General features: G+C 45.8%; 1 protein-coding gene across 1 annotated transcript; it reads left to right on the plus strand.

Moving 5' to 3' along the window:
* Positions 1-8778: 8778 nt before the first annotated feature.
* Positions 8779-15684, plus strand: rp1l1b (rp1 like 1b). The gene has a single exon (XM_046293099.1). It carries the CDS (start codon positions 8779-8781, stop codon positions 14878-14880), a length of 6102 nt encoding a protein of 2033 aa, XP_046149055.1. The 3' UTR covers positions 14881-15684.
* Positions 15685-17933: the final 2249 nt, after the last annotated feature.

Below are 17933 nucleotides of genomic sequence, written 5' to 3' on the forward strand. Positions count from 1 at the left end.
GCTAGTGGTGGCTAGTGGTAGGCTGGTAGGCTAGTGGCTGGTAGGCTAGTGGCTGGTAGGCTAGTGGCTGGTAGGCTAGTGGCTGGTAGGCTGGTAGGCTAGTGGGTAGGCTGGTAGGTTAGTGGCTGGTAGGCTAGTGGCTGGTAGGCTAGTGGCTGGTAGGCTAGTGGCTGGTAGGCTAGTGGCTGGTAGGCTAGTGGCTGGTAGGTGGCTGGTAGGCTAGTGGCTGGTAGGTTAGTGGCTGGTAGGGCTGGTAGGCTGGTGGCTGGTAGGCTAGTGGCTAGTGGCTGGTAGGCTAGTGGCTGGTAGGCTGGTGGCTGGTAGGCTAGTGGCTGGTAGGCTAGTGGCTGGTAGGTTAGTGGCTGGTAGGCTAGTGGCTGGTAGGTTAGTGGTGGCTAGTGGCTGGTAGGCTAGTGGCTGGTAGGCTAGTGGCTGGTAGGCTAGTGGCTGGTAGGCTAGTGGCTGGTAGGCTAGTGGCTAGTGGCTGGTAGGCTAGTGGCTGGTAGGCTAGTGGCTGGTAGGCTAGTGGCTGGTAGTGGCTAGTGGCTGGTAGGCTAGTGGCTGGTAGGCTAGTGGCTGGTAGGCTAGGTGGCTGGTAGGCTAGTGGCTGGTAGGCTAGTGGCTGGTAGGCTAGTGGCTGGTAGGCTAGTGGCTGGTAGTGGCTGGTAGGCTAGTGGCTGGTAGGTTAGTGGCTGGTAGGCTAGTGGCTGGTAGGCTAGTGGCTGGTAGGCTAGTGGCTGGTAGGCTAGTGGCTGGTAGGCTAGTGGCTGGTAGGCTAGTGGCTGGTAGGCTAGTGGCTGGTAGGCTAGTGGCTGGTAGGCTAGTGGCTGGTAGGCTAGTGGCTGGTAGGCTAGTGGCTGGTAGGCTAGTGGCTGGTAGGCTAGTGGCTGGTAGGCTAGTGGCTGGTAGGCTAGTGGCTGGTAGGTTAGTGGCTGGTAGGCTAGTGGCTGGTAGGCTAGTGGCTGGTAGGCTAGTGGCTGGTAGGCTAGTGGCTGGTAGGCTAGTGGCTGGTAGGCTAGTGGCTGGTAGGCTAGTGGCTGGTAGGCTAGTGGCTGGTAGGCTAGTGGTAGGTAGGCTAGTGGCTGGTAGGTTAGTGGCTGGTAGGTTAGTGGCAGGTAGGCTAGTGGCTGGTAGGCTAGTGGCTGGTAGGTTAGTGGCAGGTAGGCTAGTGGCTGGTAGGCTAGTGGCTGGTAGGTTAGTGGCAGGTAGGCTAGTGGCAGGTAGGCTAGTGGCTGGTAGGCTAGTGGCTGGTAGGCTAGTGGCTGGTAGGCTAGTGGCTGGTAGGCTAGTGGCTGGTAGGCTAGTGGCTGGTAGGCTAGTGGCTGGTAGGCTAGTGGCTGGTAGGCTAGTGGCTGGTAGGCTAGTGGCTGGTAGGCTAGTGGCTGGTAGGCTAGTGGCTGGTAGGCTAGTGGCTGGTAGGTTAGTGGCTGGTAGGCTAGTGGCTGGTAGGCTAGTGGCTGGTAGGCTAGTGGCTGGTAGGTAGGCTAGGCTAGTGGCTGGTAGGCTAGTGGCTGGTAGGCTAGTGGCTGGTAGGTTAGTGGCTGGTAGGCTAGTGGCTGGTAGGTTAGTGGCTGGTAGGCTAGTGGCTGGTAGGCTAGTGGCTGGTAGGCTAGTGGCTGGTAGGCTAGTGGCTGGTAGGCTAGTGGCTAGTGGCTGGTAGGCTAGTGGCTGGTAGGCTAGTGGCTGGTAGGCTAGTGGCTGGTAGGTTAGTGGCTGGTAGGCTAGTGGCTGGTAGGCTAGTGGCTGGTAGGTTAGTGGCTGGTAGGCTAGTGGCTGGTAGGCTAGTGGCTGGTAGGCTAGTGGCTGGTAGGCTAGTGGCTGGTAGGCTAGTGGCTGGCTAGTGGCTGGTAGGCTAGTGGCTGGTAGGCTAGTGGTGGCTGGTAGGCTAGTGGCTGGTAGGCTGGTGGCTGGTAGGCTAGTGGCTGGTAGGTTAGTGGCTGGTAGGTTAGTGGCTGGTAGGCTAGTGGCTGGTAGGTTAGTGGCTGGTAGGCTAGTGGCTGGTAGGCTAGTGGCTGGTAGGCTAGTGGCTGGTAGGTTAGTGGCTGGTAGGCTAGTGGCTGGTAGGCTAGTGGCTGGTAGGCTAGTGGCTGGTAGGCTAGTGGCTGGTAGAATAGGGGCAGGTAGCCAAGCGGCAGGTAGCAAGCGGCAGGTAGGTTAGCGGCAGGTAGGTTAGCGGCAGGTAGGTTAGGCTAGTGGCAGGTAGGTTAGGCGGCAGGTAGTGGCTAGTGGCTGGTAGGTAGTGGCTGGTAGGAATAGGGGCAGGTAGCCTAGCGGCAGGTAGCCTAGCGGTAGGTAGGTTAGCGGCAGGTAGGTTAGCGGCAGGTAGGTTAGCGGCAGGTAGGTTAGCGGCAGGTAGCCTAGCGGCAGGTAGGTTAGCGGCAGGTAGGTTAGCGGCAGGTAGGCTAGCGGCAGGTAGGCTAGCGGCAGGTAGGTTAGCGGCAGGTAGGTTAGCGGCAGGTAGGTTAGCGGCAGGTAGCCTAGCGGCAGGTAGGTTAGCGTCAGGTAGGTTAGCGGCAGGTAGCCTAGCGGCAGGTAGGTTAGCGGCAGGTAGGCTAACGGCAGGTAGGCTAACGGCAGGTAGCCTAGCGGCAGGTAGGTTAGCGGCAGGTAGGTTAGCGGCAGGTAGGTTAGCGGCAGGTAGCCTAACGGCAGGTAGCCTAACGGCAGGTAGCCTAGCGGCAGGTAGCCTAACGGCAGGTAGCCTAGCGGCAGGTAGCCTAGCGGCTGGTAGAATAAGGGCAGGTAGGCTAACGGCAGGTAGCCTAGCGGCAGGTAGCCTAACGGCAGGTAGCCTAACGGCAGGTAGCCTAGCGGCTGGTAGGCTAGCGTTTAAAGTGTTGGGCCAGTAACCGAAAGGTTGCTAGACCAAACCCCCGAGCTACCCAAGGTAAAACATCTGTCGTTCTGCCTCTGAACAAGGCAGTTAACCTACTTTACCTCGGTAGGCCGTCATTGTAAATAATAGTTTGTTCTTAATAACTGACTTGCCTAGTTAAATTTTTAAAATGATGTCCTTAGTTCTTTGCCATATCCTGTATCACCTTTACTTATCCATATGGCCAAGGTTCAGCTAGCATCCTTTAATGCTTTAGTCTTGGGTTTTGATACTGTGGTACTGATATCATTTTTACATCCTTTAACATACAGCTATTGTGATACTGATATATATCTGGGTGTGTGTGTGTTTATGTAAATATTATTCATACATGTTTGTCTCATTGAGATCAAAATGTCTTGCTTGAGAAACCTGCCAATCTCAATTTAGGTCATAACTGATTTTTGACTAACTCTCTGTTTCAGTTTCCTTGTCTAGGAACCAGTCTGTCCTCTATTAGTCTGCTTATGTACAGTAAAACATTTTGTTCACCTGGCTCTCTGTGTGTTTCTTTGTGTCAGATCGACAGTGTTCAGGGTCTCCTGCAGTGCCCCAGTGTGTTGATTTGTGTGGGCCGTGAGCCCTCCCATCCCATCCTTCTGGAGAACTTCCGGAAAAACTCAGATGACAAACTTCCACGACTGAGGCCAAAGTCACTGGGACGCTCCAGCATGGCCAGTGAAGGACAGGAGAGTAAGAAAAATGGTATGACTATATAAATGACTCAAGCATATCAATCAATCAATCAATCAAATTGACGTAGAATTCCCATTTTTTATGTCAGCAGCTGTCATCAAATACTTATAAACCAACATATACAATTTCTTCTAAATCTTTATATTTGTAATTTCCAATATTTTTTTCTACAAATACATATATGATACTATGTTAAGCAAAGCAATTCCTTTGCCTAGTTAGACGTCACTGTGCTGGCAATTAGATACTATATATACTGATTGTATAAAACATTAAGAACACCTACTCTTTCCATGACAGACTGACCAGGTGAATCCAGGTGAATGATTTGATCCCTTATTTATGTCACTTCTTTCCAAAACTATCAATTCCAAGCATAGTCGAGCATCTTTTCGTGACAAAATATTGCGCTTAAAACGGGCACGTCTTTTTATCCAAAAATGAAATACTGCCACTATAGGACTAACAGGTTTTAAATCCACCTCAATCATTGTAGATGAAGGCCTTGAGACATTTGAGACAAGGATTGTCAGAGGGTGAATGAGCAAGACAAATCATTTAAGTGCCTTTGAACGGGATACGGTAGTAGGTGCCAGGTGTACCAGTTTGTGTCAAGAACTGCAATGCTGCTGGGATTTTCATGCTAAACAGTTTCCTGTGTATCAAGAATGGTCCACCACCCAAAGGACATCTAGCCAACTTGATACAATTGTGATAAGCATTGGAGTCAACATGGGCCAGCATCACTGCGGAACACTATCGACACCTTGTAGGGTCCATGCCCCGACAAATTGAGGCTATTCCGAAGGCAAAAGTGCGATCGGCAACTCAATATTAAGAAGGCGCTCCTAATGATTTGGTCTAATGTTTAACTCATTATTGATATTCAGCAACATATCTGCTAATTATTGTAACAACTGTCTGAACTTGTTTTACTGGGAAAATGTAGACTTTCTCATCGTCAGGCTTCTTGTAAACCGATGACCGATCATTGATGTTTCTTTCTGCTTGTCACTTCTACAGGCGGTTTAGGACTTGAGGCAAAGAAAAGTGTCATCCACTTAAGATCTGAATTCAGCAACCGGTCAGCCAGGCATTCCATATCATCGGACAAATCACTCCCACCAATCAACTCTGCAACCCCAGCCCACGTAGGCCCATGCCCTCATTCAAGCGAAGGCTTGATGGAAGACGACATCGAGAAAAGGGTACTCGTCAACAAAGATGGCAGCTTGTCAATGGAAATGAAAGTGCGTTTCCGACTACTGAATGACGAGACGCTGCATTGGTCCACACAAGTAAAGAAATCAGTAAGAACGAACAATGAATACCTCCAAGGATACCATGACAACTGCTCTCTACAGCAGAGTAGTGTGGCAAGCTGTTCAGAGTCGGAGCCCCTTTCACCAGGCGAGGCTGACGATGCCTACATCACCAAACTGCACCAGAAGCATCTGGACGTCCCTCACTGTCAGCACTGCTGTGGCCACTGCCAGGACAATGAGATCAGGAAGACCCATATTGCGGGGGGGCAGAGGACTGTACGCCACGTCACCTCCTCCAGCTCCAGTGCCTCCTCACACACCATTGTATGTAAAGAAGGATCCGTGGAGACTATGTCCAGTGAGGAGATCACCGAGCACGTGGTGGAGAAGACTGCTTGCTTTCAGCAGACTGTGGAGGAAGGGGGCGACTCCATGGTGGAGTACTGCACCATCAGCCGCGGCTGCAGCAGGAGCGAAGTGCACTCGACAACAACGTCCGCCAAGAGTAGGACTAGGGTTTCCACTGAGGACAAGAGCAAGAGCCTTGGCATGAATGATTGCATTGACATTACAACCCAGGCATCAGATAAAAATGAGCCTACAGCTGACAGTTCATCCTCCGGTCCCTCCATGGAGTCTCAGCGCGAGGTCAGCGTCAAGATCACTGATGCAGAGGAAGAGGATCGGCCTGTGTCTGCTGTTAGTCTTTCCTCTCAGATCCTGGCATCGCTCAGTGAAGACCAGGACGACGAGGAAGACAGTCTTCCACCAAGTATTTCGAGAGCGTGTGCATGTTCTCAGAATAGCAATGCAGAAGAAGAGGAACCCACTAGAATTGCTGTTTTGAACTCACCTATAGCAACACCTATGCAACATTTATCTCCCAGGCCTCCGAGTAGCAAGGCATCTTCTGTGCGCTCTACCAAGTCCAAGAAATCAACCAAAGTTGTTTCTCTGGCACCATCAAATGGACAAGATGACCAAGAATCAAAAAAGTATGAATGTGAAGGATCTGATAAAGCAGTAGAAACAATGGAAGATGACAAAGAAAATGCTGAAACTGCAGTAGAAGAAGTGAGTCAAGAAGCGAACCCTTCAGAGGACACTGAAAACAAAGACCCAGAAACAAAGGAGAGAGCAAAGTCTGTCAAATCAAATGTCTCTACCAGATGTAGGAAGTCCAACGTTGGGGAGAAAGGAGTTCATTCAGGAGAGCGATCATCAAGTGCCATGTCAGTCAAATCAAATGCTTCAGCAAAGTCAAGGAAGTCCAATGTTTCAGCTGTAGAAGACGTAGATTTACAGGAACATCCAACAGACAAAAGATCCTCAAGTGTCTCAACAAGATCTCAGTTCAAAATGTCCGAAGCTGAAGAAAACGTTACACAGGAAGAATACGAAAAAACAGCATTAAGTGCTCTGTCAGTTAAATCTAACCCCTCAAGAAAGTCCAAAGTTTCTCATGTTCCCGCTGAAGAAAAAGCAGAAGAGGAATTGGAAGAAACTGAAGAGAGAGCAGCTAGTGCGATGTCTGCTATGTCTAATGTTTCTGCAACATCAAAGTCCAAGGTTTCTGAACTTTGTGTCAAAGAAACCGAAAGAGCATCCAGCGTGATGTCTGCTAAGTACAATTTGTCAGCAAGACACAAGAAATACGACATTTCTGATGATCCCACTGCAGAATACAATCAAACTCTTCCAGATGAGGAAAATGAAGAAGAGGATTTGGAAAAGTCTGAAGAGAGAGCACCTAGTGCTATGTCAGCTGATTCTAATGTTTCCGCAAAATCTAAGAAAACAAAGGTTTCTCAACTTTGTGTTGAAGATGACAGATCATCCAGCACCATGTCTTCTAAGTACAACCGGTCCGCAAGACACAAGAAATACTACGTTCCTTATGATCCCGCTGGAGAAGAGGACCAACCTGAGGAGAGAGCACCTAGCGCCATGTCTGCTAAGTACAACCGGTCAGGAAGATATGAGAAATACTATGTTTCTAAAGAAAAAGAGGATCAAACTGACGAGAGACCATCGAGTGGTATGTCTGCTACGTCCAATGGTTCTGAAGCACCTGCTGTGGAAAACGCAGAAGCAGAGGAGGAAACAGCTGGAGAAGGTCCAGAGAAGGAAACAGCTGGAGAAGGTCCAGAGAAGGAAACAGCTGGAGAGAAAGCAGAAGAGGTAGAAGAAACAGAGGGTGTTCCCGCTGAACAAACTGATGAATCTGAGCATGAAACGGAAGCTAAGTCAGCTAAGTCTAATGTCTCTACCAGATCAAAGAAGACCAATGTTTCTCTATTTTGCGTTGAAGAAACTAAGAGATCATCCAGCGCTATGTCTTGTAAGTACAACCGATCATCAAGATTCAATAAATACTACGTTTCTGATGAAACTGAAAAGAGATCAGCTATGTCTGATAAATCCAATATTTCTGATGATCCTTCTGAAGACAACGCTGAAGATGAATTTGGGAAAACTGAGGAGAGAGCACCTAGTGCTAAGTCTAATGTCTCAGCAAGATCGAAGAAATCTAAAGCTGCCGAGGAAGACACTGAAGAGGGAGCTGAAGAAAGAGCAGAAACTGAGGTAGCAGAAGAAACAGACAACAGAGCTCCCAGGTCTTTTAAGTCCAATGTTTCTGCAAGATCAGCGATGTCTAAATCTTCTGAAGATCCTCCCGAGGAAAACGAAGACAAGGAATTGGAAGAAATGAAAGAGAGACAACCTAGTGCTGAGTCAGTTAAGTCCAATGTTTCTGCAAAATCAAAGAAATCAAAGGTTTCTCAACTTTGTCCTGAAGAGGAAACTGAAGAGCGAGCACCCAGCGCTTTGTCTGGTAGGTCTGCTGTGTCGGCAAGATGCAAGAAATCAAAAGCTTCTGAAGTTCCTGCTGAAGACAGCCATGAAAATGAAATAGGTGAAACTAGAGAGAGGTCAACTTGTGCTATGTCTGTTAAGTCCGAAGTCGCAGCTGAAGAAACTGCTGAACCTAAGGATGAAACAGAGGATCGAGGTCCCAGTGCCATGTCAGCCAAGTCAGCTAAGTCTAATGTTTCAGCAAGATCAAACAAATCCAAAGCTTCCAAAATCCCTGCTGCTGAAGAGGATCAATTTAAAGAGAGAGCACCCAGCAGTATGTCTGCTAAATCTAATGTTTCTACAAGACATGTGAAGCCTAAAGCTTCAGAAGTTCTTCCTGTGGAAAATGGAGATGAAGAATTGGAAGACGTTGAAGAGAGAGCACCCAGTGCCATGTCTGGCAGATCAGCTAAGTCGAATGTTTCTGCAAAATCAAAGAGGTCCAAATTTTCCGAACTTTGTGTCAAAGAAACTGAGAGACCATCCAGCGCTATGTCTGCTAAGTACAATATGTCGGCAAGACACAAGAAATACGACATTTCTGATGATCCCACTGCAGAACAGGATCAAACCGAGGAGAGAGCAGCTAGTGCTATGTCAGCCAAGTCAAATGCTTTAGCAAGATCAACTAAATCTAAAACTTCAGAGGAAACTGTTGACCTTGAAAACCAAACAGAATATGCTACTGCCAAAGTGAAGGCACGAGAGGATGTAAAGGAAACTGAAGAGAGAGCACCTAGTGCTATGTCAGCTAAATCAAATGTCTCAGCAAGATCTAAAAGGTCAAAAGTTTCAGTTATTGAACCGGACCATGAAACAGAGGAGCGAGCACTCAGAGAGGAGGAGACTGCTAAGTCACATTCATCTGCAAGATCAAGGAAGTCCAAAGTTTTTGAAGTAGATTCTATAGAAAAAGCTGAAGAGCAAGTAGAGGAAAATGTGGTGAATGCACCAAGTGCTGTATCTGCTAAGTCTGCAAAGTCAGCTAGGACCAATGCATCAGACAAATCTAACTGCATTTACTGTAGCTCCAAACCGAAAGATAGTACAACTGCTGAAGTGGCTGAGAGACCTAAAAGCAACATGTCCAACGTGTCTTCCCATCTACAAGTCAAAGGACAAAAGGACAAAAACAATAAGGATGACGCCAAAAGTGACAAAGGGAGTGACATTTCAAGAAAGACAAACAGGTCAAATAAGACTGCCACTAGAGATCATGTGGACACTCCCAGACCAGAGAGTTGTCTCACTCCTTCCCCACCAGAGTGCCCACCAACCCCCAGAAAAATCAAACGACCTGTTATTTTACTTGGTGGCTCGAGTGACAGTAATAAGTCACATGCAGCATATCCAGTGGAAGAGAACTCTAACATCTCATGCAATGGCCCCTTGGAAGTGACAGACAGGAATGTCAGCGACAACAGAAGTGACAAGAGTGGCAAGTGCAAACAGAGGAAAGGGGTTCCCTTACTCAGTTTCTCCCGACAGTTGCTGGAAGGAGAAGTCTCTGAGCTGGTTCCCTCCAATCTACCAAACGCCTCTCCAACAGAGGTGGTGAATGAGTGGCTTAAGAAAATACCGTCTGACAGTGCGATGTACGACATTGGGGATGAATTCATTGACAGAGGCCATTCACCAGAAGAACTACCGCAAAAGGAAAAAACAAAACAGGATATTGACACCATTGCTGAGTGTGAAACTCAAAACGAAAAAAAGGAAGAGCTCAAAGAGACAGTGGTCAACCATGTGGCTGACAGTGAGGAGCCAGTGGAGACCCCACCAGAGACCCCACCAGAGACCCCACCAGAGACCCCACCAGAAGACACTCACTCCTGCACCGCTCCACAGGAAGAGGTATCAAAGAGCTTTCACTCCTCAGTTCAGGTGATGAAAGTCCTGTTGAATCCCAAGCTTGACCGGTGTAACAGTTTACCTGAAGTTTCCCCAGTGTACGGACGTAAACTGAGCACCTCAGCCAGAGGTCTCCTGGATTGCCTCGCAAAGCTGCAGTTGATAGACTTTGATCCCAACTACGATGCAAACGCCAAGGACACAAGGTACAGAGAGCTAATGAACATCCTCCAGTCCCTCTGGTTGTGTGACCCAGCAGAAGGTGGAAAGTCACAGCAGAATGGCTGTGATCAACACTCTGTGGACGGTGATGGGAAAGCAAGGTCCTCCTCTGGGGTGGATGTCAGCAGTGGCTCAACAGGCTCAGGTAAGAGTTCAGGCCGTGTGGCTCAGGCAACGAACGCAGAGGGGGAAGCGTTGGTGAAGGTACAAGAAGTTGATGAAATGGCACAGAAAGATGAAAGCCTAGAGTCCTCAGCACCAATGTCTGATACAGCTACTCCGGACATAGCCAGTCGGGTCCAATGGACCCCCGAAGAAGGAGGAGAAGGAGCAATAGCAGTGGAGGAAGAGAAACAAAAAGATGAAGACGTCCCGGAGTCTGATGACACCATTAGAAATGAAAGTCTGAGAGAATTACCAGAAACGCCCCCGTCTTCCAATAAGAGCTCAGACCCTCGAGAGGACACAAGCTCTGGCTCTCCTCCATCTGTCCAAAGGGCACAACTAGCCAAAAAGGTTTCCCTGGATCCTGATCCTGTCTGGGTCTTGAAGTTACTGAACAAACTAGAGAAGCAGTTCATGACACATTATGTGGATGCCATGGCTGAGTTCAAGGTTCGCTGGAACTTGGACAACAACGAACAGCTCAATGCCATGATAGCTGAACTGAAAGACGATGTGAGGAGGAGAATACAACTAAGCATCGACAGGGAACTGAGGAAGATCCACGGTCGGGCTGGAAGACCAAGACCACCCAAAGAAGCCTTGTCACGAGAATCAAATGCACAAACAGAGACAAGGCGAAGAAGACTGAAAGTTGTGCGTGACCAGTCCATTGATAACCGGGTTGATAAAAGTGAGGATGCAACCTGCACTTCCTTCAGTGACCAACGGAGTGATGATGAATATTGCCCTTGTGAAGCATGTTTACAAAAGAAACTGGAATTAGGACCACTGCTTCCTGCAGAAGTCCTGCATACTGCACCAGTCATGATGGCTTTTGATCTAAAGTCAATTCTTCAGTTGAAAAGGGAACCTACTCCAAAGACACAAGAAGCTGATGTTACAGATGACACTGAAACGGTGGTAGTGAAAGCTGGCATTGCACATGCTTTTGATTTAAAATCAATAATTCTCCAGTCGAAAAAGGACAGTCCACCACAGATACAAGTAGAAGTCAATGTTGCAGATGAGACTGAAGGTATGGATGAAGCCAAAGCAGCGGAAACTCTTGTTGAAAATGTTATCAATGGGGCTAAGAAGGAGATGAAGGAATCACAACAAAAAGATGCTGAAATGGGTGACAAAGCTGAGACAGCAGAATCTGATGTAGAAGTGACAGCTGAAGGTGAAGCAATCGAAGAGGGGGAAGCTGAAACAGATACTGCTGAAGATGAAGAAGAAACTGAGGAAGCTGAGACAGCAGCTGAGGAAGCAGAGGGAAAGGAGGTGGATGCTGAATCAAAGAATACTGAAGCTGAGATAGAAGAAGCAGAAGAGAGTGGTAAAGCAGAGGCAGCAGTGTGTTGTGAAGCCAGGGAAGAGGAGGAAGTCGAAGCAGAGACAGCTGAAGATGAAATATTGGAAGAAGAAACTTCTGAAGCAGAAACAGCAGCTAATAATGAAGCAGCAGGAGAAGAAGAGGAAGCTGAAGCAGAAACAGCAGAAGCTGAGACAGCAGAAGATGAAGCGGGAGAAGAAGAAACTGCTGAAGGAGAGACAGTAGCTGATGACGAAACAGCAGGAGAAGAAGAGGCAGCTGAAGAAGACACTGCAGGAGAGGAAGAAGTTGAAGCAGAAACAGCAGAAGCTGAGACAGCAGAAGATGAAGCGGGAGAAAAAGAAACTGCTGAAGGAGAGACAGTAGCTGATGACGAAACAGCAGGAGAAGAAGAGGCAGCTGAAGAAGACACTGCAGGAGAGGAAGAAGTTGAAGCAGAAACAGCAGAAGCTGAGACAGCAGAAGATGAAGCGGGAGAAGAAGAAACTGCTGAAGGAGAGACAGTAGCTGATGACGAAACAGCAGGAGAAGAAGAGGCAGCTGAAGAAGACAGTGCAGGAGAGGAAGAAGTTGAAGCAGAAACAGCAGAAGCTGAGACGGCAGAAGATGAAGCGGGAGAAGAAGAAACTGCTGAAGGAGAGACAGTAGCTGATGACGAAACAGCAGGAGAAGAAGAGGCAGCTGAAGAAGACAGTGCAGGAGAGGAAGAAGTTGAAGCAGAAACAGCAGAAGCTGAGACAGCAGAAGATGAAGCGGGAGAAGAAGAAACTGCTGAAGAAGAGACAGTAGCTGATGACGAAACAGCAGGAGAAGAAGAGGCAGCTGAAGAAGACACTGCAGGAGAGGAAGAAGTTGAAGCAGAAACAGCAGAAGCTGAGATAGCAGAAGATGAAGCGGGAGAAGAAGAAACTGCTGAAGGAGAGACAGTAGCTGATGACGAAACAGCAGGAGAAGAAGAGGCAGCTGAAGAAGACAGTGCAGGAGAGGAAGAAGTTGAAGCAGAAACAGGAAAAGATGAAGATGCAGAAGAAGAAACTGATAAAGTAATAGCAGCAGGATCAACGCCAGGAGAAGAGGAGAGCACTGAAGCAGCTGATAATAAAATGTTAGGAAAAGAGGAATCTGAAGCTGAAACTGCAGAGGCCGAGACAGCTGATGTAACAGCAGAAGAAGATGAGACTGCGGAAGTAGAGGCAGCTGAAGAGGAGACTGCAGGAGACGAGGAGAGTGCTGAGGCAGAGACAGCGGGAGATGAAGCAGGAGAGGAGGAGACTGCTGAGGCAGAGTCTACAGATGATGGAACAGCAGGAGATGAGACTGCTGAAGTAGAATCAGCTCAAGAGGAGACTGCAGGTGACGAGGAGAGTGCTGAGGCAGAGACATCCGGAGATGAAGCAGGAGAGGAGGAGACTGCTGAGGCAGAGACTGCAGATGATGGAGCAAGAGGAGAAGAGACTGCTGAAGTAGACACAGCTGAAGGGAAGAATGCAGGAGAGGAAGAGAGTGCTGAAGCTGAAACAGCTGGAGATGAAACTGCCAAAGAAGAGGAGGATGCTGAAGTAGAGACAGCCGACGAGGAAACTGCAGAAGCTGAAACAGTTGAAAATGAAACAGTTGAAGGGGAGGAGGATGCTGAATCTGAGGCAGCAGAAGAGGAAGCTGCCAGAGACGAAGACACAGTGGAGGCAGAGGCAGAAACCAATGATGATGCAGCAGGGGAAGAGGAGATTTCTAAAGCTGAGACTGCAGACGGTGAGACATCTGGAGAAGATGAAACCACAGGGCACGAGTCCTCAGAAAATGAAACAACTGGCGATGAGTCGGCCGAAATTGAAACAACTGGAGACGAATCGGCACCAGCTGAAACTGCAGGAGAAGGGACAGCTGACGATGAAACAGCAGGAGAGGAGGAGAATGCTGAAGCTGAAACAGCAGGAGAGGAGGAGAGTGCTGAAGCTGAAACAGCTGAGGGAGAAGAGCAGACAGCCGGAGATGAAACTGGAAGAGATGAGAATGAAAACGTGGGAGAAGAATCATCAGAAGCTGAGGCATTTGAAGACGAAGCAGCAAGTAAAAGAGCTGAGGAGAATGTAGAAAAGGGGGAGGATGAAACAGCAGAGGATAAAGAGCCTGTAGTTGAATCAAACATTGAGGAGACGGATTGTCATGACGACGTATCGGAGATAAAAGCAGACGACGAGGCGGAGGAGGGAGAAACGACAGACCAAGATATGGTTCCGGAGGAGACAGGAACAGAACAAGAAGATGATACAAATGCAGGAGACAATGTAGGAAACGAGGCAGAAGAAGCAAAGACAAACAAATTAAATGCAGAAAATGGAACCCAAGACCAGGCCGAGAACGTTGTAGGGGGGTCTGAAAAAGATGAAGAAGTGGAAACTACAGAGGGCAATGAGACAGCCAATGAAGAGGATTCCTGCGGAAACGTTGGGTACTCAGCCGACGGAGAGGATGAAGCTGAGGATGAGTCTGAGTTGGAAATATCCACAGATGAGGGAGAACAATCAGAGGTGCCAGCTATCGGGGAGGACAGCATGAAGGAAACTGTTGAGGAAACTCCAATGACCTCATTCGATGCCTTGGCCAGAGCAGAGTACTCTGAAGACAGTGCTTACGCCGATGTTGAGGATTCAGAGACTGACGGTAACAACGAGGAGTCAGAGGCACAAGAAGACAAACCAGAAGAGGAGGAGGGTGATATCTCAGCAGAGGGTCAGGCTGAGCTTCATGTTGAAGAGACTCCAGTTGAGGAGCTGCAGGATGAGGAGAAGGAGGAGGAGACTCCAGTTGAAGAGACTCCTGTTGAGGAGTTGCAGGAGGAAGCGGAGGAGGAAGCTGAGGAGATGGAAGAAGTTGAGATGGAGGAAGTTGAGGAGACTCCTATTGAGGAGCTGAAGGAAGAAGCTGAGGAGGAGCAGGCTGAAGTGGAGGAGGAAGCTGAGGAGATGGAAGAAGTTGAGATGGAGGAAGTTGAGGAGACTCTTATTGAGGAGCTGAAGGAAGAAGCTGAGGAGGAGCAGGCTGAAGTGGAGGAGGAGGCTGAGGAGGATGCAACTGAAGATGATGCTGCTGAGGAGCAGCAGGAAGCAGCTGATGAGGAAACTACTGAAAATGAGGCTTCTGATGAGGAAGAGCAGGAGGAAGGGGTGGATGAGCCGGAAGCTAAAGAGATTGAGGAAGCTGAGGAAGATACTGCTGAAAACGATGATGCTGTTGAGGAAGATCCAGCTGATGAGGGGGATGACATCACAAGCAAAGGACAGTCTGAAGACGATAGTGATAGTGGTGGACCTTCTGGGACATCTAATAAAAGCCTACGTGGTCAACCTACCAAGTCTTCCATGGAATCACAACCAGGCTCACTAGACAAAGTCCTGGATGAAGAGGCAGCGAGTTCACAGATAGGTTCAGGGGAAAGGTTGGGCCACCACCTCTCTGTTAAGAGCAACCAGATGTACCCGACAGACACAGAGGACGAAAGCAGGGTGTCAGAATGCACAGAGGCAGTCAGCGAAGTCCTCGAGCGACAAGTCGTTCACCCAAAGAAGAAGACTCCGAAGAAGACTCCGAAGAAGACTCCGAAGAAGTAGAAGAAGAAGATCTGTAAAGCCAAGTAAAGTGACATTAATTAATAAGATATTGATTTCTAAAACTTCACAACTACTGCTGCTGCTTAGTATTAACTTAATCAAATAATGATCAAAGCACTTTATTTCAATAAAGTTTCAATAAACTCGTCACATGACACAGGTCAGTTAAGAAAAAGGGATGTTTTAAAACTTGAAATATGCAGGCTGAAATTAGTGGTATTCTCTGTTAAATTCACACGACAGAAAATATATATGTATTTTTTTTCTGGAAGATTATTGACATTTATTTTTTTACATTGTTTTACATGTATTAGTATTAGTGCAATAATCATATACAACTGTAATGAATAGAATAAAGAATTATTCAAATAAATGTTTCAGCACAGTTAAAAAGCCCTAAGGAGTTTTGTTTAAAACGGGAACGTTTTTTATCCAAAGATTAAAAGAGCGCCCCCTATCTCGAAGAAGTTAAAAAGCCCTAAGGAGTTTTACAAGTAATGAACTACAAAATGAGCAATAGTTATTTTCAATATGCATTGTATATGTGAAACTTGAATGTAAAAAAATATATTTTGTTGATATTTTAGGATAATATATATATTACATTTTTTGGCAACATTCTTTGTTGCCTGTCTATGAACAAATCTCAGGTAGTTGGAATCTATACATTCCAAATGTACGTATGTATGAAAGAGATCATATACAATACCAGTCAAATGTTTGGACACTCCTACTCATTCCAGGGTTTTTCTTTATTTGTACTATTTTCTACATTGTAGAATAATAGTGAAGACATCAAAACTATGAAATAACACATATGGAATCATGTAATAACCAACAAAGTGTTAAACAAATCAAAATATGTTTTATATTTTATATTATTAAAAGTAGGCACCCAAAGCTGTCATCAAGGCAAAGGGTGGCTACTATGAAGAAACTAAAATATAAAATATATTTAGATTTATTTATCGTTTTTTTGGTTACTACATGATTCCATAAAATGTGTTATTTCATAGTTTTGATGTCTTCACTATTATTCTACAATGTAGAAAATAGTACAAATAAAGAAAAACCCTTGAATGAGTAGGAGTGTCCAAACTTTTGACTGGTACTGCATGTGTATTTGACTATAAATTAGGTTACTGTGGCTTCAAATGTATAAAATTAACATAATCTGAGATCATATATATTTTTCTAGATGAAATTGCACTTGTTTTGACAGTCACATTAATAATAGCCTACACAGTATATACTACTCTGCTATGGGAACATGTAGTTCATCAACCATATTATAATTACATATATTTTTTATTAAATTAATTTAAAGATGGCATATATATATATATATATATATATATATATATATATATATATATATATATATATCATGACTGTAAGTCGCTTTGGATAAAAGCGTCTGCTAAATGGCATATATTATTATTATTATTATATTATATATATATGAGTGTTTGTACCAGGTGATGTTATGGAAACTTCCCCATATGTTTGATCCAAGTGTTGCATTGTTTTGATGTTCTTTATATATGTATGAGTGTTTGTACCAGGTGATGTTATGGAAACTTCCCCATATGTTTGATCCAAGTGTTGCATTGTTTTGATGTTCTTTATATATGTATGAGTGTTTGTACCAGGTGATGTTATGGAAACTTCCCCATATGTTTGATCCAAGTGTTGCATTGTTTTGATGTTCTTTATATATGTATGAGTGTTTGTACCAGGTGATGTTATGGAAACTTCCCCATATGTTTGATCCAAGTGTTGCATTGTTTTGATGTTCTTTATGTATCCCCTATTTAAATATGATATATTTTCTTAGTTGTACAGATGTTGACAATGATGGTAAATCATAAAACGGTGAATATATTAATAATAACGTTTATGAAATAAAATATGAAAAGTTCAATTCTTCATTCATTCATTCATTTATTTATTTAATATTTTATATAGTTTACTTTCATCTGCATTCACTAACCAATTTTAATTACATTTCTTTTAGTCTTTAATTAATGTACATTTTTCTTCACTGATTCATTTCTATATCCAATGGTCTTTCTACTGTTACTCCAAAGCATTCAATACATCACTCTATGGCATTCATGACACAATAAATCATGTCTCCCGAAAACATTAAAGGTGAGATTCAGGAATCTATTAATAATTCACATAAATCTATCTAAATGACTGTAGATAGGAATGAGGTCCCAGTTATGTTGACAACCAGAGGGATGAATTATGTTTGTTGGTTCTGTTAATACTGAGCCAGATCGTTTGTCATAGGGGGGGGCAAGGCTACACCAACCATTATTCATAGTATATAGGACCACGTATATAGGACCACGTATATAGGACCATGTAACACTATGGAATACATAGGAAGACTCTCTCTGTGAATACTCACAATATGACACGGTCGACGTCACCGGTCTTCTAGCCATCGCCGCTCCACCTTTCATTTTCCATTTGTTTTGTCTTGTTTTCCCGCACACCTGGTTTACATTCCCTCATCAGACTACATGTATAATAATCCTCTGTTTCCCCCATGTCTGTGTGTGGAATTGTTCTTTGTGTAGGGTGTTTACACTACAGGCTGGCTTGCGCTAGGTTTATTTGTTTTGTTTAATCCGGTTCATGTTACCGTGGTTCTGCTCTGTGCTGCCTCGCCTGTACCTTTGGGCCAGGGTGTATATTAAAGTTCTCCTGATCTCACCCATCTCTGCTCTCCTGCGCCTGACTTCCCGGCAACCAGTCACTCACCCCGTTACAATGGTACTACATGTAAATACGTCACTGTAAAATGACTAGTAGAGAGAATACTACAGACACAGTGGAATCGTTGAACAACATCTGAAATGTATCGATAAAATACAATAAAATCACAACATGGGGTTCTTTGAATCAAAGCAAAAAATAATTAGCTACAAAAAACAAATTAAACATCAACTGCAGTGTTCCTCACCTGGCTTACTGTAAATCATCAGCTGCAGTGTTCCTCACCTGGCTAACTGTAAAACATCACTGAAGTGTTCCTCACC

The sequence above is a fragment of the Oncorhynchus gorbuscha genome, linkage group LG12 (assembly GCF_021184085.1).
Source record: "Oncorhynchus gorbuscha isolate QuinsamMale2020 ecotype Even-year linkage group LG12, OgorEven_v1.0, whole genome shotgun sequence".
NCBI lineage: Eukaryota > Metazoa > Chordata > Actinopteri > Salmoniformes > Salmonidae > Oncorhynchus > Oncorhynchus gorbuscha.